Source organism: Bipolaris zeicola, assembly GCF_000523435.1.
Source record: "Bipolaris zeicola 26-R-13 unplaced genomic scaffold scaffold_11, whole genome shotgun sequence".
NCBI lineage: Eukaryota > Fungi > Ascomycota > Dothideomycetes > Pleosporales > Pleosporaceae > Bipolaris > Bipolaris zeicola.
Window position 1 is genome coordinate 116,155 of NW_006912060.1, and position 20,722 is coordinate 136,876.

Genomic DNA, 20,722 nt, shown 5'->3' on the forward strand with positions numbered 1-20,722 from the left:
TTCATTTATATCAGAGTAAAGTGCAGGAAAGTCAAGTGCGCGAAGAACATCCAGCACTTGTACTGGCAGCTCTATAGTAACAGCAACTGCATAGCATGTAATTTCGAAACAGCCACGACGGAATAGCCATTGCCACATCAGGACAATGGTGGGGGCTGTTATACCATGCGGGGTAGCCTTACACTGCAAGCTGAACAACGTCACCTATGCACATTTAATGGTTCTTCATCTTACCTCTATCCCTCCTCACCACCGGCCTCGGTGTATTCAAGATGCACCGACGATTCGAGCACCAACCAGACAAAGGCGGCTTTATGGGCAGTGCAAAGTCTCTCTTGCCATTACCCTTTGCACAACCAGCAGTTGCCAAACAAACACCAGATGATTCAACGGCCCCCTCAAACATCACTTCTTCAAGCAAAGACCCGTACAAGGCAGCCAAGGAAGCACTAGACCGCGACGGCTTCGTCGTCCTCTCCGCATCTCTCTTCCCCTCTTTCGACCTGGACGCCCTCCGCGCAGCAGCCTCACGCCTGACCACGGCAGCACGAGCAGGAAAATGGCCCTACATCCGTACTCTCCCCAAGCAATTCCCGCCCTGGCCGCAGGATCCCTCAGACGGTATATGGGGCGTACAGCACCTGTTGCACCCCTCCAACCCCGACCATGTCATCTTTGCAAAATCGTATTTCGACAGCGAACTCCTGAAATATGTTGCTGCGCTGATCGGGTGCGGCGAAGACGACTTGACCATGGAGCTGTACAACATGCTTGTACGGCCAGATAAAGAGTTTAGTCTGAGATGGCACAGAGACGACATTGCAGCGACGGCCACGGCCGAACAGGAACTAGAACGATTGCAGAAACCAGGTCATCATGCGCAGTGGAATCTGGCTTTATACGACGACAACAGTCTAGTGCTCGTTCCTGGATCGCATAAACGCGCACGAACAGATGTAGAGCGCAATGCGGACCCGTACGAAGCAAATATGCCTGATCAAATCACGGTGAAGCTCAAGGCGGGCGAAGTGGCGTTTTATAATAACAATATTCTGCACCGTGGCGTGTATGATTGTTCCAAGGAGAGAATGACGTTGCATGGTAGTATTGGGACGCCGCTGGCGGGCAGCCAGCGAGCGAGGAACGTGCTGCAACATGGTGTCGGGGAATGGGCCAAGGAATATGACTTTGAGGGATTCGAGCCGCAGATGGCGGAGCGAGCGAAGAAGATGCGAGAGAGACTAGTGGAAATGGGAGAGAAGAGTGGGGACGTTGGCTTCTTCTCCAAGGATGAATGATTTTGGGAATACCTCTGGGTGGGTTCCTTGGTTTCGAGTCTCTCCTAACCTTCCTGTCAATCTCTCTTCATCTCAATAGTTGTAATACCTTCGAACTGAATTATTCCCCATCCATGCTCATGGTACCCACTAACGGTCTGATAATGGGGCCGATAACATGTGCAAGTAGCGTTCGTACAAGGTTGTCAGCTGTATCCGAGACGTGGTCACGCCACACATATTCAATGTTGAACCAAAAATTAGTATCCTTTGCAGACACACACGAACACATCATGATGGAATGATAGTCACGGAAAGTTCGGGCCATTTCAATTTGGGTGTTTCGGATATCTTTTTCATTCAGTACGTAACCGGCACATCCCATGCACTACAGGTGCTGTACCTGAGTCCGCTCCTCTCATTTTCATGTCCCGCTATGAAGCCTGCATCCCAATATAGTGACCCGTTCATTTCATGAAGACGCCGATCGGAAATGGAAAGAGGAATGCCGTTGAAAAACTGAAAGAGGTGTCCCGAGTCTCGCGTTTGGATTCATTGACTAGTCCGTAAACGCGGATTTACTCGGCGTCGCCAATCGCTCGGGCTGGGCTATGTTAGTTTGTTTCCAACGGTTTATTCCCCAAGGTCCAATTCATATGGAGCCGAAGAGGGTAATGTCACAGGGACCAAATGGCGGACGTACTGTAGATGCTGAGCTTGGAGTGACCGACAACCTTCTTGATCTGACCGTTGGCCTCGAGGTCGGCAAGCGCCTTGCGTGCGAGCGAGCCGTTGATCTTCAGACGATCGACAAGGGTGGCAACGGTGATGAGGCGGTAGGACTGGACATCCTTCTGGAGCTTGTCGTTGGTGGTCTTGTCGAGAACGACGGCGTGCTGGGCCTTGTCCTTGACTGTGGGTTTGTTAGTGGCGTTTCTTCATTATGGAGCCCGGAATGTGCGCGAGGGTCGTAGGGAGGAATGGAATTCTCAAGAGATGATTCCGCGTGTAGTAGGATATTCTCGATGTGCGTGTAAAGGTGCTGGATGGTGTATATTGCGGTATCACATACCCTTGCCCTTAGACCACTTCTTCTTTTGCTTCTTGCCTCCAGTTGCTGCAGGTGCCTTGGAAATAGTCAGCGTCCATTCTTTCCTTCATCCCTTCAATAGGTTATTCGGCGACAGGACATACCATTTTGTCGGATGTGTGTGGTTGCTGAGGAGAGACCGACAAGCTGAGCCGACACCAATTTCGTGTCCGGTGCGCGATCTTGGCGCGCTAAGTCAGCGGTCAAGCGAGCGATATAGTCACGTGATATGCTTCGTCCGCCCATTCATCTTCCTTTGTCAGCACCATTTGCAGTGGTCTTGCACCAGCTTACTATCCACGCATGGGTTTGATAATATCCCTTTTATCAGTTTCATAATCAAGGATACAGTCAGCACGTGCACTCTATGTCGTCACTTGCACTTGCTACCAACATATATTTAGCAACACTTGCGCTATCCATTCCTGGCCTCACTCCTTTCTACCCCTTGAATCCCTTGGCGCTATTGTCGAGCACCACATTGTCGTATTCCAAAAGCGGTGATCAGGCGACTGTTTTAAGGTTGCGGACATGCTGCCACATGCGATACTTTCGATGAATCAAAAGACTAGCGCCTATACCGTCTGCCGTTGCACTCACCCCCACGTGTGGTTGTATTGACGTTCTTGAACGGGAAGGTGTGGTTCGCGTGATCAAAAGCATTTTTTGCGGGGCGGTATTGACAGGTGTGGGGTTATCAGTGTTGTTGGCAGATGAAGTGAGTGCCGAGCGTGTGTGTAAACTGCCTAGGTTTGTGCAAGGTACCGGAGATTGACCTTCACGGCTAATTGCCGTGACTTGGACGCGTACGGGTCTGACCGTTAATGCGCTGCGACAAATGTCGAATAAGTGTACGAGCTCGTAAGTGTCTAGGGACTTGGTCGAGAAGACGGAGCATCCGTTAGTGCTCCAATCTCAAGATGTGGCGAATAAATGATCAATATTGGTGCGAGACTGCTGCCAGCCCAGGCAATTATCCCAACAAAAGACTTTCTATACATTACACACGGAGCAGAGAAACATGGAGTGTCGCCTTCCAATTACTGCAATTATACAGTTATTCGGCAAAAGCCAACTACCAAGGACCCTTGCGCCCCCAAGTACTTCCTACCTCTCCTTACACAGTTTTCTCCACGATATATGCAGCGCAGAGACTACCCAACAATGATTGTAACTGAGACAAGGAGACTAATAAGAGAATGACAAGCTTGACGGTAAAAGAAAAAGGACGTCAACATACGACTGAGACCCACAGAAAGAGATGAAGGCAAGGGAAGGTGATTCCAGCTAAAACTTTCTCCTCCCATCTTTTGTGATTTTTTTTCCCTTGCCAACAGGCTTGCAGAAACCTCCCATGCAAGCAGGGCGGTCTCCCTCTACGTGATTGCAAATGCTCGCTAAGATGGAAGAACAAGTCCGTGGTAACCAGAACAGGGAACAGGGCTGACAAGTGGTGAATGCTGGTGGCTCAAATCCACAAGTGCAACGATGAGAGGAATTCGCCAAGACGCCATGTCCAAATGGTGGATGCATAATCATTAAAAGAAATGGGTGTGAGGTTTCGAGAGCTCGTGAACTTCCATCTCCTGTAGCGAGGGTTAGCAAAACTTTCTGAGAGCGTGGTAGAGGCAGTGTGTACCATTTTGAAGGAGTTGAGTTCTTCCTTGATTTGTTGCGCAAGCATGGGCGTAAGCCTATTACACGTAGCAATGTCACCTCTGCGGTCGTAGTCCTGCGGTGACCAGGCGTCATGAAACTGAATGCGGGGACTGAAGCTGATATTGCGCATACCGCCGTGAGGCGTAGTTGGAAGACTTCTGGTGCTGCCATTGTGGATACGAGGTGGCTTCGCAAAGTAGTCGTCGGTGCGGGATTGTCCAACTTCTGTTTTGGGAGTGGCGGGAGAACTGGACCTTGACGAGCCCACGTTAGGAACACTGTCTTCAGGTCTTATTACTGGAGAATTCGACCCAGAACCGGTACCGGTACCTAATTTGTCATTAGCAGCTGCGTGTATAAAAGACGCAGAGTACCCACGTTTCAAAATACCCTTTTTCATGGAAGAGAGAACTTCGGCACGGTCACGATCAGACCCAACAATGCTCTTCCTGGAAATAGAATCACTACCTGAGACTGAAGGGTCAACAATCTCTGCGGTCTGTCCAGCGTCGATCGAGTTGCGTTCAAGTCTTGGGTAGCCAGTGCCTCCCCTAGTCTGTGTTTGCGGGTGAGCATTGACGTTAACCTTGTGCCTCTCAGCCTCAACGGTGACGAGAGACACTTGACCAACACTTGGCCTGATGGGGCCATCGGCAGCAGGCACACCAATAACTGATTTGGGTCTGAAGAGACCCTTGATCGATTTGGTACCCTTTTTCATTCCATGACCCATTTTGCGAAGCATAACCGACGCAGACGATGCAGCAGACTGTATAGACAAGTTGTCCGTCGAGCCGATACCACCCTGTCCAGAGTAAATGCCAGCCCCAATACCTGCAGCCTCTTGCTTTGCGATAATGGCTGCTTGCTCAGCATCCTCGTCGTTCTGATACTGGCCCTTCCTCAATCTTGCGCGTTCAACCGAGATGCTATTCTCAGCAGAAGCACGTCGGAGTTCAGCAGCACTGCCGAAGGAGAATGCCCTGCGTAGACGAGACTTCATACCCTTCTCCTTGTCGTTGACAGCACTGAGCTGCTGCATTGCGGCACTCGACGTCGCCTCTGGCTTGGCTTGGCCAGGAGACTCTGACGGAGAGATGGGATGTGACAGAGGGGAGGGAGCTTGACGTCTGTTCGGCTCAGTTGCTTTGCCAGAGTTGCCTCCTGCTACGGAGGCGTAGCTGCGTTGTGCGTTTGCAGCAGGCCGAGACTAAAATATATATATTAGTATGGTTATGTGTGGTGTGTTGGCTAGACTCACCTGTGATCTTGACGAATTGTTGGACGACGCACTACCTGCGCTGCCCTGTCGTTCATGACTCTGGCTTGAGGCAGGACGACTTCCGGCGCGGCCAGAACTGGACGGTCTAGTGAGGCTTTGGTTCAACACTGGGGGCTGAGCTGTGGATGGACTGGTCTGCAATGATGCTTTGCTCGGGGTAGTATTCTCCCCTTCTAGTCCGTTGAAACTGCGCCTTCTGTACCGTTTAGCCTGGTCGGCGCCGCCTACACGAACAGTATCATCGGCGCTGTTGGCTCGGTTATGGGCGGGTTTCGATGGCTGTGGCGAGCTTGCAGCATCTGAGGTGCCGTTTGGCGTTGATTGCGAAGGTGCCGCCTGAGAGTTTCCCTCGGGTGCGGAGCGCTGTGTTGGGGTAGTGGAGCCAGTGGGTACGCTATTTGACGAATCTGACCTGCCGGCGCCACGTCGATACCGCCCTGGCGATGGCTTCACTGGCGATTCGCCAACAGAAAACGAAAGATCAAGATTGGTGGAGGAGAGAGTGAGTGATGGCGCAATGCTGTCGATAGGCTTCTTGGCATCGCTGTCGTCTTTGGCGGCTACAGCCGTTCCGGCCGAGGAACGATTGGAAGATCCAGATGTGGATACAGTGGAGTCGGATGAAGAAGATGGGTGGGAGGGATGGCCAAGACGAGCCTGGTTGGCGGGAGCTGGGAGTTGCTGCAGGCCTTGGGGGGAAGGTGCCGAGACGGACCTGTTCTCCTGGCGCAGTTGCGGCGTGCTGCTGAAGGCATACGGGGCTATGGGTGCGGCGGCTGCTCTGTATCCTGTAGGTGCAGAATTCGCGCTGTGCTCCTTGCGTGGCATCTGCGACGGGCGTGGCTGTTGCTGGGTGGAGTGGGTAGTCGTGTTTTTGTAGGCATCGGACGACGAGTATGGCATTGTATGAGGTCCTGTCGTCTGGATGACTGACGTGAGTACCTGAGCCATCGGTGGCCTGTGGGGGGTACGGCTGTCAGGAGCTCGATGGGGATCAGCTATAGGCTCGTCGACTGCGATAGTAGCAGTAGCGGCAGCGGCAGCGACCGAAATGAGCAAGTGAGAACCTGTCGAGCATTACAACATTAGCATATTAGTTCGATGGATGCGAACGGGCGGTGGGTGGTAAGTGGTGGAGCGATGTGGACTGAGGACAGAATCGCGGAACCGAGGCCGGGCGAGCAGGAGCAGGAGCAGGAGTGTAGCGGGATCAAGGGATGGGGGCATTGGTGATGCAGCCATTAGGCTGTGGGTCGGCAGTGGTGACGGGCTTCGAGGGGACTGTGTACCTGGGAGTGAAAGGAAAGCAGCGCAAAGGTATTAAAACAGTAAATAGAAAGAGAAGGTCGTCGAGCGCTTGGAAGGCTGTCGTGAATCGACGGAGATGGCAGCGTGTACCAAGCCTCCCGAGCAGTCCCTCAAGCCTGCATTGGTCGGTATACGAGAGTGGGCCGTCTGCTGCTGGAAACGACGAGCGATTCAAGAAGCAAGCAGAAAAGGAAAATAATAGAGGGAGTGTAGGGTTGGCGGTCGCGGTGAAGAGTTGAGGTTGTCAGGCAAAGGGGCCGCACTAGTCGGGGAGCACGCACGGGCGCGCTGCTAGGAGACTCTCAATTAGCTTCTCACGCCAGAAGACAACGGGGCACGTTGCCTCTGCTCTCCACGGTGCCACGGTCACGGCCAGGTCACGGGGTTTCTGTGCACACACTCTCGCACGGGGCTCAGGATTCAATGCAAGCAAATGGCCTTTGCAGTCTTGCCCTCTTTGCCGTCGCCATGGTGGTCGAGGCCTTGGGCTGGGCTGGCTTGTCCTGCCTGAGGCCACGGCCGCCTGCTTACGTAGCCTCTTCACTATTGTTTACATAGGCGCGCATGGCATTTATCCTGCAATCGAGCCGATCGCCCGTTGTGCTTGATCCGCCTCGGAGACGTTGGAAAAAAGAAGCATAGAGTTTCCGGCACCTTCGCCAGCTTCACTCCTGACCCTAGTCCTTGCCTCCCCCCGGCCCACGGTGCTCGGGCGCTGCCGATGCAGCAAAACAAACGGAGGCACTGGTGACGCCTCCAAGTCCACCGCTGGTGCTGGGTGCTGCTGGTGCTGCTGTCGCTACTGCTAGTACTGCGACTGCGACTGCGACTGCGACTGCTCCCTCTCCGACCTTTTTTTTTGCACCCTGGCGCTTCGGAAGCTTGTTGCTGCATGGCAACGGCACACTGCACAAGTCCATGTCTCAACGCCACCGTTGCAGTCGATATGCCGAAGCACCGAAAGGCAGCACAAAAGAGGATGGGAGCAATGGCGCGGTAAACGCTTTCGAGCCCGTATTCCAGGGTCTGCGGGACACATCATGCCTTAAGAGACGAAGCGTGCGAGGGCGGGTTGGAATTTGTGCCGTACCAAGCAAAGAGGGTGTGTGTGGGCGCGGGTGGGGTGTGGCATTGCCCGTCGCATGTGAGCGAATAGGCGTGTGGTTGGACGCGTTGAGGCCATGCCAAATCCGACGCGATCTGGTAAACAGAGTGGGAATCGCCATCTGAGAGGGGGAGCGACATGGCCAATCCTGCATCCGCACACCTCGGCCGGCGCGACCCACAGCAGGGCATCTGCGGCTGCGGGTTTGCAGTGCAGGGCAGGATAGGACAGGACAGGACAGGACAAGATAGGATGAACGAATGGCGGTGGAAATCGTCGAGTCTCTGGTGCAGTGCGATAAGAGGCCGTTGTCGCCATGGGCATGAGCAAGGGTATGGGTATGGGTATGGATGCAGATGTGCATGGCTCACCGACTCGCCTGTACCCCGCTCCAGCAGAGGCGAAGGCGAAGGCCTTTTGCGGGCTCACGACAGGCCGTGTTGGGCATGTCCCTACAGGGTCCGCGGCACAACATCGGCCCACACACGACCCGATATGTCCTCTATACACACACCCTACAGTACTCGACCGTCTAGTATACACCACGCCCAGTAGTCTACTCCTCCTCCTCCTGCAGGTGCGCTGCCCGCAAACCAATGTCTACACCTCGACACACAGCATGCAAATGCCCGCCAAGGCGTGTGGGGAAGCCGGTGAGATGAGACGTGTTTGATTTGCATATGCCGCGCATGCCATCATTTCCTGCGATATGAGTGCGCAATCAGTGCGAAACCGACGGTGCTTGTTGCTTGCTGACTGACAATCCCCCTCGTCTACCCGCCTGGCCTCTTGCCGTACCCCAGAGTAGAGTCCCATACCGCAACCGCAGCCAGAGGCAGAGGCAGCCTGTTGTCGCTGTTGCACCATAGTCTTTGGCGCGCCCCACCACCAGCACCTGCCATGACGCGATCGTCTTCGAGCTGCCATTTCTATTTTCGGCTTCCGGGCCAATTACTGCCGTCGTTTCTGCATGCCCGCGACAGTGCCTACTTACACTCACTCATTGGTAGAGTACGTACACACCTACTACTATAACTACTACTACGTACGCTCGCACATATCCATACCAACCCCATCCTGCTCCTGAGGAACTGTGCGAACCGAGTCTCACGTCGCCAGCCACGTCCGCTAGTCTCGCCGGCACGCTGCAATCGACTCATCGCATGGCTAGCCGTCCGGGCTGGCGGGACGCGCGACGTAATCGTATCGACGAAACCAGCCCTGCAGAGCGCCCAACACTAATGCCGCTACTACTGCATCCACACTCTTGCCGCGCCGACTGCAGCACGCCGTTGATCCAACTGCGTTGTTGTACCACCGCCCCAGACCTCAGGCGCGGACGCGATGAGCGCAACGACTCATGATGCACGGCCGTAAGCAAACCACTAATTCCCTATACACATGTCCGAGCAACGCCGGCTGTCCACCAAGCCGCCATTCTGGCCGGTGCTGATGGACAGATACTCATCCACCTGTTCTCATCCCACCTCTTCCGATAGGCGCAGCCAACCAAACCTAGTAGTTCCCGTCCCGGCTCAGAATACGCCTTTTCCAGCTGCCATGCCATCATGCACCCTCTGACGCTTCCTCAACCATTTTCAGTCACAAATCATCTCTTGCCCACCAATCATGTCTGATACACATTCTACCTATGTTCATGCCGATGCCGCTGTACACCTATTCCTCATGCTCTCTGATTACAACTACCCAGCCAATAGGAACCCACTTGACTAGCTCAATGTACACACATGTACATACGTGTACGTAGCCTCCCGATCCCCGATTCCCGTCCTGCCGTCGTCTGCGGGATCTTGGAAAGCCTCCTGCGACCCATAGCTAAAATGACACTGTCGAACTGCTGTTCGATCATCTTGCAGAACAACGGGCGTGCACCCACACCTAATACTGCTGATCTCGACAACATGCAATCCAAACTATACTTTGACCTGTTTCACGACTCGCCCAAGAGCAACATGACTTGGTTTAGATATTTCCAATCGTGCTCTCTGGCCCATGCTCCCATGGTGATTGGCTGGGTGAAGCCTGTCTTTGACACTTGCCATATGGCCTGATTGCCCCCAAGCATCCCATGCGACCAACCCCGACTATAATTCACTTGGCAATTTGGGGTCAGACTTATGAGCAGGCATTTAAAAAAAATGCAACGTTCTAGACCGCATTCCTTGGTGGAAATTTGGTTGCTTCCCCAATTGTGTTATGCCAACAGGAAGTGTTCAACCTGCCTATTTATCTATGTACATACTGACTCGGCTTGGGCAAATGATTTCGGTCCGAGAGCACTTTGTACCAATGCGCTCTGAGCCGGGTTGCCGACCTGCACGCAATGTCTCTTTTCTTTTCTTTGTTTTCTGGCGACCCCAACTTTTGGCACACCAGCAAACTTTACGTCATTCCCCGCGTCGTTGAAAAGCAGACACAGGTCAATTGCTGAGCTGCGGCCAAGGCCAATCCCCATCGATCTGTTGCAGCTGTTTCAGATTTCGGATCATGGGTTGCCTATGATCTACAAGTACCATGTGTGTATCACAGACTGCCTACCGCAGAATGACGCGAGCAGGATTCTCAGGCCCTCATTGCATCCGCTTTCTTGGGCATCCTGAGCGTTTTCTTACGTATCGGCAAAGCATGTACCCGGCTGCTGCCATGCCATCCATGTATCTGAAACGCGGGAGATCGGAGTGCCAAAGTGGGCCTTTTGCGCATCTTAGCTGTGCTGTTTTATTCCTTTACTTTTTTTGTCAAATGTAGATCAGCCGTCTCCATGGTATATATCACCGGTCGTAACTAGTAGTTTTGCCTTTTGGAACGGCGACTGCATTCGTATCCTTACCAGTACCCCAAGGCATCCGAGCGCGCCGCAGAATAATCCTGTCCCCTGCGTCTCACATGGCCGAAACTCAAAGGGCCAGCCCTCTCACTCAGCATATTTTTTTTGCGAGGGTGAGAAAGTAAAAGAAGGAAGGGGGGGGGGGTTCTCCAGCCAAGCTTCTTCGCAAAACACAAGCACCCACAGAAAGGCAATTGCCAAACGCAAAAGGCATGAAGATTATGAAGCATCAAGGGCATGCTCAAACAGTCCATTGCAAAAAATAAAAAGTGTGTGAGAGAGAGGGATCAAAAAAAGCAAAAGAGAAAGAAGACAGCGAAGCCCATGGGGATCTACGTCAAACTACGTTAGTAACATGGATCGAAAGAAGCGGTTCATTCCCATTAGGAAAGCTACGTACCGAACCCACAACCTTTGGTGATCAGAGACAATTGAAAAGCCGAAAACCAACGCGCTACCATTGCGCCAAGGCTCCTCTTAGGGGAAGTGTAGATGACTGTTTCCCCTTGTAGCCATTATATACTTTTTGTTATAATGTGGGGGTGGAGGAATTAAGACTTGGTAGTAAGTTTAACCCCTTGAAAAAGGTGCAAAATATGGAAATTAGAATACACACACGACCGAATTCCCTATTTGGAAGAAAAAAGAAAAAAAACACGAATACCCAAGGGATGGATTCATGCAGCAAAACCTATTCCTAGGTATATCCTCTAGCCACACATACACACTACAATACATACGTAAACACATAGGTGATGCAATCAAACATATCAAGTGGTGCCACGTGACTCTCCGCCCCCCCCCCCCACCAAATAATTAACCGAATCCCTAACCTCCAAAAATCGCAAAAAAAAAGTTTAATTTCGAACAACGCACACATACATACAACCATGCCAGCATGGCGAAAAAAATGAAAAATGAATTGCATCGGCCGGGAATCGAACCCGGGGCTAGCCGAAACTGTTCTCGAAGAGAGATGGCAACGGCTAATTTTACCACTAAACCACCGATGCTGGGGTTGTTTGGGAAGCTGGTGCTCCTGTTGATGGAATGAAGGGTAATTGCATCGTTGATATACGAAATAGTAAGAAAATGAACTATCGCGTGGGTTGGAAAAGTGGGTCGAGATCAGAAGTGAACTTTTCGCTATTGTGGATCCCGATTTCATGTTAGCTTATTTTCCTGTATTGCCATGTACCTTTGACGTAATGTATAAAACAGTTCTAGTATGGTAGTGTAGTAAGAAATGGGCAATTAGAACTCTAACAGTAGTTATGTGAGAGTGACGTGGGCTAGTTTGTCGAACCATCAACGCTTGAAGTTGTCTTTTTGGGGTCTTGATTGAACTTGAGCAAAACAAATTTGTATAGAGGTATAGAAGAGACGTGTGCCAGAGAAAAGGGATAGACCGATCGAGATGTATACATTCGTTAGTTACCCCTGCTACGTGAATTTTCCTAGAGTGTTCTAATCTACACTAATTCATCTCAAAAGTTAGGTGTTAACTACAAGTTCTATCACTTTCATGAAAAGGAGTTTGTGATATTCGCATAACAGTCACGTCACGCATTAACAATACTTTGAAAAGAAAATCAAGACTTTCAGCCTATATCAGCACAACATCGATATTTCGGCAGAAACTAAACATATACCTTGCAGTACACTACAACCATTCGATTCCCTGTTCTTAACTCTCCCCTTCATAACCCCCTTTCTCTCCACCTACCACACCCTAATCATACTTCCTCACCGGCCTCCCCTTCTCAGCCTGTTCACACAACCCCCTCTTCGGCGTCTTCTCCAGCCAATCACTCTCCCTCTTCACATAGCCCACACGACGATACGGCTTCCCCTTATCACCCCTAAACAGCTTATGCCAGCTCTCCAAGCCATCAACTACCTGTTTCTTCGCACTCTTGAGTTCTCGCGCGTGTCGGTTCTTCAGCTCGCCACTGCTGAGCTTCTTCCTGTTGCGCGCTTTCTCCATTGCAGCGGCGCGTTCCTCGGGAGTGAGAGAGGCTTTTTCTTCCGGATCAACGGGCATGTACATTTGCTCTACGCCGCGTAGATCCGGGACCGAGTCTTCAGCGAAGCAGCCGGTGAGAAAAGCGCGGGCGGCATCTTTGCCGGCGAAAAAGTGGTAGGAGCCGCCGGGGCCGTAGGTGGTGGGCGAGATAGAGACGTCGTAGATTGTACCGTTGATGGCGAGGTAGATGGGTTTCTTAGGATCGGAGCCATCGTATAGTGCGAGTTCGCTGTCAGTGAGGACGACTTCGCCTTGCTGTGATAGGTGGTCAGTATGAACTTTCTACACATGTGCTTCCTAGATGTGGAAATACGATGACCTACAATCAGACTCTTCCATTCCCGCGCTCGTGTCCACCATGGGTTGTAGCCCCATGTCATGCTTTCTCCGCTGGTACTCAGATAGCTCAGTCCACAGCTTAGCAGTACCAGTCCGCCCAGTATACGCAATACGTCTAGTACTGACAGGCCATTTGACGTTTCCTCGGCTTGCTCTTTGATCGCCTGCTTGAGCTCAGCCTTTTCCTTTGCAGCCGCAAGATCAGGGACTCCAGCTGAGTTCGTTGCATCTGTGGGCGCATTGTCCTTTGCAGGACGACGGTATCGTGCCGATGATGACATTGTGTCGGTAGTATTGGTGGTAATGTAGGAGTCGCGAGAGTGCGGTTGCGCAACGCGGAGTCGAATAGGAGAGGTACGATGGTGCCAACTACACAATCTGAAGTTTACCGGTGGTTTCTACAGTGTCTTGAGATCAGTAACCAAAGAAAGGCAGAACACAGAGAAGGACTGTATGTATACCCATTCACAACCGGCCTGCAGCTCAAGAACAGCACGGCACAATGGAAAACGAACCCAACTGCACAAGTTCACTACCCTCAGAAACAAGAAACGGCCAAAGTGAGATTGTCCAAAGACGTGTCCAAAAGCCAAGACAGACGATCAAATGCGCGCGCGGAATGCGGAGAAATAGATTGCTCCTCGCGTCTTGTAGGTCGGAAGTAACGCGCATCCCCGTTCCGATGATTGGGCCCCTCGTCCCGGAATCCCGGTTGATGTCATCTGGCCACTGCACTTTCGCTTGAGCCCGTAGAAATTCTAGACTTCTGTGCATGAAGAAATCAATTACGCATTGAACTTCACCTTTACAGGCATACCGTAATCGATACACGAACCTTGTATTGAAAACCCTGTGCACCAATCTTGCATTGATAGCGTTTTTCATTCACTTTTCTTTTATCATACAGGTTTATATATTATGTTTTTAGTGTAAAAGAGTGTCCCGCCCAAAGCTCAATGTGGCAGCAATTAGTCGCATCAAATATTTACAGCCACTATGTAATGTCTTTCTTTTCGTGTTCAAGCAGCAACGTTCGAATCATTGATCCAAGGAGTCATGGATGTTGCGGATTTCGACTTGGGCCTCTCGGTCACTCTTTGGGAAAACCTGTTTGAGACCCGCCTGGAAGACTCCGACATTGTAGTCGATGAGAGCCTTTTTCTCTGCTGGATTGTCCTGGCCCATGATACACACCAATGCGAGATACCTGTCAGCAGTCAGCGCCCACCCCTCAACTAGTCACTCATCATGATTGGCTTACTTGTTAATCTCACGCAAGTAGAGATACCTGCTGTTCTTCTTCTCCATGGTGATCAAGCTCTCTGCATCGTTGTTGCCCATCTCACTTTCATTGTCTCCGTCGTCAGGCCGATCCCAACCGTAAATCTCACTGACATCAATGACAACGTCGATGTAGTCGGAACAGATCTCATAGCTGCCGATATCGGTTGGGCTCGTATCAGTTGCAATGTATATTTTGCTCATAATATCGAAGAGATATGCTTTCTCAATGTTGCAAGCCCCACACAAATTGTTGAGCAATGCCTCGAGCGTGGGCAGTTGCGGAATGAGTTTTTGGATGACTTTACTAAAGGCCTCGAAGATGGACTGGTCGTAGATGGACGTCTGATAAAAGGATATGGGCGCTTGCTCGTAGCCGTGGTCTGAAAGTTCGTCTTGAACTCGTTGAATGATATCACGGAAGGTGTCACCGCGGAAGTCATCTGACAATCCGTCGACTTTGTGGACAAACACTTCCACATTGATGTTGGGGTATGATTGCTGCAGGTTGAGAATGGTCATGTTGAGCCGGGCAATAGCATCGAGATACTCGTCCTGTGCGTCAATGACCCATATAAGCGCTCCGATTTCCTCAAAGATGTTGTCGGTATCGAAGGCTGGATCAAAGTAGTCTAGGTGGCCTGGGAGATCCCATACTTGAAAGTCCATGAACGAGCTATTGTATTTGTTTAGTACAAGAAGATGAGTATCTTAGGTGTGGCTTACTGCATAGACTCCTTCTTGATCCTGTAGGTAGTCTCTAGATACAAGGTTTCGCTCGGCGGCAACTTGTGGAAGACGACACTTGATATCGACGACTTTCCACTCCTGTGACATGATTAGCGTTGAAACCATAGAATCTTTGCTGTAACTCACCTTCGCTGACCCATGAGCAGCAGCCGCGGTTTGCCATCTCCAGCTTTGCTGTTTGGCACGCGGCCTGTGTGGTACTGGGGCGAAAAGTCAACCGGCGGTTGTTCGGCATTCGGCAAGTCCTGTAGAAAGCGGTCCATGGTTAACTGTGCACTTGGCTTGAGAAGTGATGAGCTGGCTGATGTTTGTGCTTTTTCTTGAGCATTCTCGCGAGTGATGTTGCGCGCTGCATCGACTGCTGCTGAGCGCTGCTGGGAGAGGTAACGGCTCTCCATTGTAGTGTATGGGGTAGTGGTGGTAGTAGTAGTAGTAGTAGTAGTAGTAGTAGTAGTGGCAATGGTGGTTGTACAGGGTATATGGCTAAGAAAAAGACAAGTTGCGCAAAGAAACGGGTATCGTGAGTAAAGGAAGTGCGGCGCCGAAGGAAGAAAAAACACAGAACCAAAGATTACAAAGCGGCGCCTTCTGTCTTGACCTCAACGGACCGACATTTGCGCGGTGAAGCGTGGTACTTTGGGCGATGGCAGCCACGCTCGGACAGGCGTGATATGCAGGCCGACGAGGGAAGCCACGAGGGCGTCCGGCTCTGCTCTGGGGAGGGCGAGGCTGAAGACAAAGCGACGGGTCAATGAGGAGCGGCCGCGATGTTGTACAGGAGTGACACGCCCAAGGCAATTGACAGTGGGCCGAGGGTACAAAAGGGGAGCTTAGGCCATGGTGCAAACGAGCATATAGGGCTGTGGGAGACTCGCGACGCGACACACGTGGCTTAGACGGGAGCTAGCTGAAGAGGGAGACGACAATGGACCATGTGGGGAGAGTGCGGAGCGGGAGAAGAGAGATGGGCTTACCTCCATGGTTATACGGTGGTAGTGTAGCGTCTCTGCGGTGCGCACGGTGGAGGTGGTCGTTAGGCCCTAGCCTCGCGATACCCTTCCTCTACTTACCCTGCCCTGCCCTGTTGGCTCGGAGCCCGACCTGATTACCACCCTCGGACCAGATGCGCGCAGAGCATCCAAGACCTCTCTTCCAACCCTACCCTGTTTCACTCCACTCACCAAACTGGCCTTATGCAGGTGCAATTCGACTCGGAAACGCCCTTCGTTGGTGGCTCGAAGCCGAAAACGCCGGCTCGCAGGGATGCTTTCGCAGCGGATGCCGGCCCTAGAACCTCTTCCTGGCACACGAGTCGATGACGGATCGGAAATAAATTCAGGATTGCTGATACGCAGCCGCAGTGGCCTGACTTCAACGCCCTCGAGGAAGAAAAAATTATCGCAGGATGAGGTCAAGTGTCACTGCGACGCAACGGTTGGGTCGCGTTTACGTCGTTGCGCTCTGCCATCTTGGCTCAAAGCAGCAAGATCTTCAGGCACCGCGCTCTGTCGCCTCCAACATCAACCACACTCGCCTCTCTAGCCGACGCCTCGAGCATTCATGGCTAAGCAACGCAGTCCAGGCCCTTGGAGCGGTGAAGGCAATCATATCGACAGGGCAGCCCAGCATGAGTCAGAGCTGACGGGAGTATCCCATGGCAGACCAGGATTCATGTTCTTGTCGCGGATAACTATAGATCCACTCCCGTAGCAACGTCACTGTGCTGCGCAAGCACTTCTTGGGCGCCGTGACAGGGGTTTCGCTCTTCTTTCATGGTAAGTGCTCGTAGCGGATAGCCCTGTGTAACACATGTAATCATTGGAGCCCAAGTCGAAAAGAAATAAGAGAAAAGGAAAAGACCCGCCAATCAGACCATACAACCATATACTAGTCGCACCCAAATCTGGTTTTCAATGCACATATATCCGTATCTGCATAGTATCGAATTGCTAAGACTAAGAAAGCAATATCAGATGTATCCGACGCTCCGGTCCCAATCGCCGGGGTATCAAGCCAGGAAACCAAAAGCAGCCATCTTCCAATCTCCATGAACCGAATACCCATACACCCGCATCCAGACGCACCCCTAATTTAGACTCCATACAAACGCCACATAGTACATAGAATCATACTCACCGTCACTCATCCTGTACAAACTCCTTCTGGTCCCTTCAGTCCCGCGGGCCAGTCACTTCAGCGCCTAAAGTGCCAGCCGCCACCTGTCCAAGTCCACCAAAGAAAGCAAGGAACAGAGCCAGCGCAGTCGATTCTCCAGCAGACACCACGTCACCATCGGACAATGACCCATCCGATTCCATGGCCTCGACTTCCCGTTTCGTCTCTCCGTTTGGCTGATAGGTAGCGTCCGCCTCGTCTGCCAATACATCCGCATCAGATTCGGGGCTGTATACTTTTCCTCTAGTGCTCCGCCTGACAGGTCCACTTGGAGAAACCGGCTGCGCTGCGCTAGATAAACCATTCGCCTTCTTTGAAGGACGTCCACGCTTCTTAGGCGTAGTCGTCTCAAGAGCTGGCGATGGCTCTTTAACGTGTTCCATGACTCGTGCCAATTCCTTTTTGAAAGTAACATGTTTTTCATGGCTTGGTACCAGGAAAGAGAGCACACTGCTTTCTAGTATTGAATGAACATCCAAGTCTCTAGTAAAAGTCCAGGTGAGTAGGCTGACAGTTGTAAAGAACACATCAAGGCTCGTGACACTGATAGCGGGATGTGTGCTGATATGTTTGAGTTTCTGACCAGCGTTGCTGATGGTTGCCAGAAGCTTGTTTGTATGAGGCGAATCGCTCTTTCCAAACGAATGTGCGAACAAGTCCAAGACATGAGACCGTGAAGAGGGCCGGTTCACGTAGAGCAGAGTCGCCCAGACCCGCCAGTACACCAGAATAGAAGCCAGCGACAATGCGTAAAAGACCTTGGCATAAGAGCGATGAGCTGCTGCCTTGGATATATGTTGATGACCAAGTGAGTAAGGAATAATCTAGACCCTGATCAGATGAGAATATTATATCAGAAGCGCGCTACATACCTGTGGCGCAAAGGCGAAAGCAAGAGGCATGGCCAGATAGCCCACTCGCATCATGCTCTTGTCGCCAAACTCCGACACCAGCTGTGGGAACAAGTTGAGTGTGACGAGTGACGCGACAATACCCATATCGTAAACGAAGGCGTACGGTGTGAAGAGCGTATCATGTCGTGGCAAGTCCCCGTGCTGCAGAGTTAGAGGTGTGTACAAGATGGTGATGAAGAACAAGCTCAAGGAATATCCTAGGCTTCCAATGGAGCTCAATAGTACGAAAGACGCAATGGTGGTATTGGAGAGATTGCGCCTGCGTCCTAGAAGCGAACAAGTCAGCGAAACATTCGAAAGAAATCGCACGCACTGGGTTGCTGGTGGTGTTCTGCGTACCTTCAGCACCCATAAAGATGGAGCTTGCTATCAGCCCCACAAAGTACTGGCTGGTGTAGAGGAATCCCTCGGGCTTCATGATCCCTACAGCATCAAACTCGCGCACAAGATCTATATCGGCAATCCAATCGCCCAGATGCCATTGCCCTTGCTCACCAGTGCCATACCAACCACTCCATAAGCTCCCTGGGATCTCCTGCTTGTTGTGCTCAGCCCATCGTACGTAGGAGATGGCGCGCCAAAGGAAGGCGAAGCTCCCCACTGAGAGCAGTGAAATGAGCGCAATGGTGGAGAAGACAAAGGCATGACGTCGGCGCGCGGGGTCTTGGGAGCGCGTGTGGGTTGATGGTGGTTGGGATCTGGCAGCGCGTCGAGTAGTGAGCAGAACGCGAGCCGTGAGGACTGTAACGAGCAAGACCTGCCCGCCAAAGAGTGCAATGGGCAGTGAGTTGCTCCTTGTGGCAGCGTCAGTCTCGACTGGCGCCATGGTTACTGTGCGAAGTTTTGCGAAGATTAGATACTGAGATCAAGGTGCATGATGCGAACGTGACAACACTAGGGATGGAAAACAACAAAGCAAGATAAACCAGCCTCAAGCAGCTTTCTCTTGTTTTGAACTGCGACGCGACCACAATTCCCCGCTCACGTCACTGCACGTCAATCTGGGAATCCCTGTCTCACACTAGACCCAAGCGAGCCCTAGCCGTCGATCTGGCACGGGCCGCCATCTTCGTTTTAGCACATGCGCGACGCGATCTCTCAACTCCAACGGCACCAATTCAGCATCCACCATGCCTCACACATACGGTGACGAGGACCTTGAAGTTGCCTCAGACAAGTACCACGAGTCATCCGACGAAGACTTTGACCCCAATGCCGCCCCGGCCGAAGACGCATCGAGCTCTGAGGACGAAGACCATGTCACCATAGAACCTGCACAGCGCAAAGGCAAGCGAAAAGTGCCTCAAGATGTGGAGCTGGATTCTGGAGATGAAGTCACCATACAAGCTGCGCGACGGAAGCGGTCAAAGAAGAAGGGGAACAAGGGCAACAAAGACGACGATGCCGAGCTGATCATATCCGACGATGAAGGCGGGGAGGGCGGCCTGGTCAAGACGCGGGCACAAAGAAGAACAGAGGGCAAAGAGGCAAGGCCACTTGCAAGAACCGAGGGCGCGACTGTCGATGTCGATGCGCTATGGGCTCAGATGATGGCAGCGCCTCTGAAACCGCTACAAGAGTCCAAGATGCAAGAAGCCGATGCGCCAACGCAGCACACACCTGTGACCAACATCCAAGCATCTGCCGAGGAAGAGGAACAGCTCACCGTCAAAAAAACCTTCACCTTTGCCGGCCAAGACACAACCGAAGAGAAGCAAATCCCCCGCTCCCAACTCGACAAGTACCTCAAAGACGGCTGGAAACAAACCGAAGCCACACCCGCCGCAGAATCGCCCGCCCACTCCTCCGGCCAGCCCGACTCCAAAATCCGCCGCCCACTCCGCCGCCCCTCCCGCTTCGATCCCAACCCAACCGGCTACGTCCGCGCCCTCGCCCCAGAATTCCAACTCTCCTGGCCCCGCACCAACGTCCGACCCGAACTCGAAACCGCCGCAGAAGTAGACACAGCCGCACTCCCCAAGAAAGCAGAGAAAACACAGAAACTCAACGTCGTCGACAAGTCACGCATGGACTGGACGGGCTTCGTCGATAAAGAAGGTATCGCAGAGGAACTGGATACACATGGTAAGACGAAAGAGGCGTACCTGGGTCGCATGGAGTTCTTGGCTGGTGTTGAGGCGAGGAGGGAAGAGGAGAGGCGGAATGCGAAGATTAAGGCTGTGGCGGCGGCGCAGCATACGGTTGGTTGATGTGGGGGAAGGGAACTCATGTGTGTGCGTGTGGTTTTTGTTTGTTGTTAATGATACCCATATATTATTTGAGAAGAAGAAGAAAGTATGAATATATCTACTCATCGTACATGATTGTGTAATCGGATCTGCTAGGGTGCCTTGTGCACGTGGTCATTGCAAGAGTAGGTATCGTGATAGTGTGGATGTAGGTTGGCACATTGCTTTTGTACGAAAAAAAGAAAACATGCATGCATACTTTCGAACTAGGTCACATGCTGGAAAAAGGAAAAAACCCCGCAAACCAAGTATTCAAACATCAAGATCGACCCCAAGACATCTGCTGTTCCGAGCCAATGGATACGCACAACTTGCAGCGTATGATATGACAGCAATGGAAATCCCAATGTACCCATCGTGAACTCTTACATTTCCCCCTTCCTCTTTTTGGTATTTTCTCTTGTCTTTCTCTTTCCTTC

General features: G+C 51.9%; 8 protein-coding genes across 8 annotated transcripts; 2 read left to right on the forward strand and 6 right to left on the reverse strand.

Moving 5' to 3' along the window:
* Positions 1 to 272: 272 nt before the first annotated feature.
* COCCADRAFT_84859 (uncharacterized protein) lies at positions 273 to 1,298 on the forward strand (the record flags this gene model as incomplete). Its single annotated transcript, XM_007709786.1, has 1 exon — positions 273 to 1,298. One exon carries the CDS (start codon positions 273 to 275, stop codon positions 1,296 to 1,298), a length of 1,026 nt encoding a protein of 341 aa, XP_007707976.1.
* A 557-nt stretch (positions 1,299 to 1,855) lies between these two features.
* COCCADRAFT_84808 (uncharacterized protein) lies at positions 1,856 to 2,404 on the reverse strand (the record flags this gene model as incomplete). The annotated part of the gene is made up of 3 exons (XM_007709787.1): positions 1,856 to 1,881; positions 1,981 to 2,190; positions 2,350 to 2,404. Coding segments are annotated over 3 exons (291 nt in total), but the record flags the coding sequence as incomplete, so codon positions are not given.
* Positions 2,405 to 3,905: 1,501 nt separating this feature from the next.
* On the reverse strand, positions 3,906 to 6,259 carry COCCADRAFT_84690 (uncharacterized protein; the record flags this gene model as incomplete). The annotated part of the gene is made up of 4 exons (XM_007709788.1): positions 3,906 to 3,953; positions 4,007 to 4,356; positions 4,405 to 5,236; positions 5,288 to 6,259. The coding sequence occupies 4 exons, from the start codon at positions 6,257 to 6,259 to the stop codon at positions 3,906 to 3,908; spliced, it is 2,202 nt and encodes a 733-aa protein (XP_007707978.1).
* A 1,402-nt stretch (positions 6,260 to 7,661) lies between these two features.
* Positions 7,662 to 9,288, reverse strand: COCCADRAFT_33052 (uncharacterized protein; the record flags this gene model as incomplete). Its single annotated transcript, XM_007709755.1, has 3 exons — positions 7,662 to 8,221; positions 8,793 to 8,854; positions 9,209 to 9,288. The coding sequence occupies 3 exons, from the start codon at positions 9,286 to 9,288 to the stop codon at positions 7,662 to 7,664; spliced, it is 702 nt and encodes a 233-aa protein (XP_007707945.1).
* A 3,013-nt stretch (positions 9,289 to 12,301) lies between these two features.
* On the reverse strand, positions 12,302 to 13,215 carry COCCADRAFT_84719 (uncharacterized protein; the record flags this gene model as incomplete). Its single annotated transcript, XM_007709789.1, has 2 exons — positions 12,302 to 12,850; positions 12,919 to 13,215. 2 exons carry the CDS (start codon positions 13,213 to 13,215, stop codon positions 12,302 to 12,304), a joined length of 846 nt encoding a protein of 281 aa, XP_007707979.1.
* A 757-nt stretch (positions 13,216 to 13,972) lies between these two features.
* On the reverse strand, positions 13,973 to 15,363 carry COCCADRAFT_33054 (uncharacterized protein; the record flags this gene model as incomplete). The annotated part of the gene is made up of 4 exons (XM_007709756.1): positions 13,973 to 14,141; positions 14,196 to 14,891; positions 14,942 to 15,043; positions 15,092 to 15,363. The coding sequence occupies 4 exons, from the start codon at positions 15,361 to 15,363 to the stop codon at positions 13,973 to 13,975; spliced, it is 1,239 nt and encodes a 412-aa protein (XP_007707946.1).
* A 1,773-nt stretch (positions 15,364 to 17,136) lies between these two features.
* On the reverse strand, positions 17,137 to 18,880 carry COCCADRAFT_84706 (uncharacterized protein; the record flags this gene model as incomplete). Its single annotated transcript, XM_007709790.1, has 3 exons — positions 17,137 to 17,964; positions 18,013 to 18,320; positions 18,394 to 18,880. 3 exons carry the CDS (start codon positions 18,878 to 18,880, stop codon positions 17,137 to 17,139), a joined length of 1,623 nt encoding a protein of 540 aa, XP_007707980.1.
* A 304-nt stretch (positions 18,881 to 19,184) lies between these two features.
* Positions 19,185 to 20,264, forward strand: COCCADRAFT_1399 (uncharacterized protein; the record flags this gene model as incomplete). Its single annotated transcript, XM_007709714.1, has 1 exon — positions 19,185 to 20,264. The coding sequence occupies one exon, from the start codon at positions 19,185 to 19,187 to the stop codon at positions 20,262 to 20,264; it is 1,080 nt and encodes a 359-aa protein (XP_007707904.1).
* Between the last annotated feature and the right edge of the window lie 458 nt (positions 20,265 to 20,722).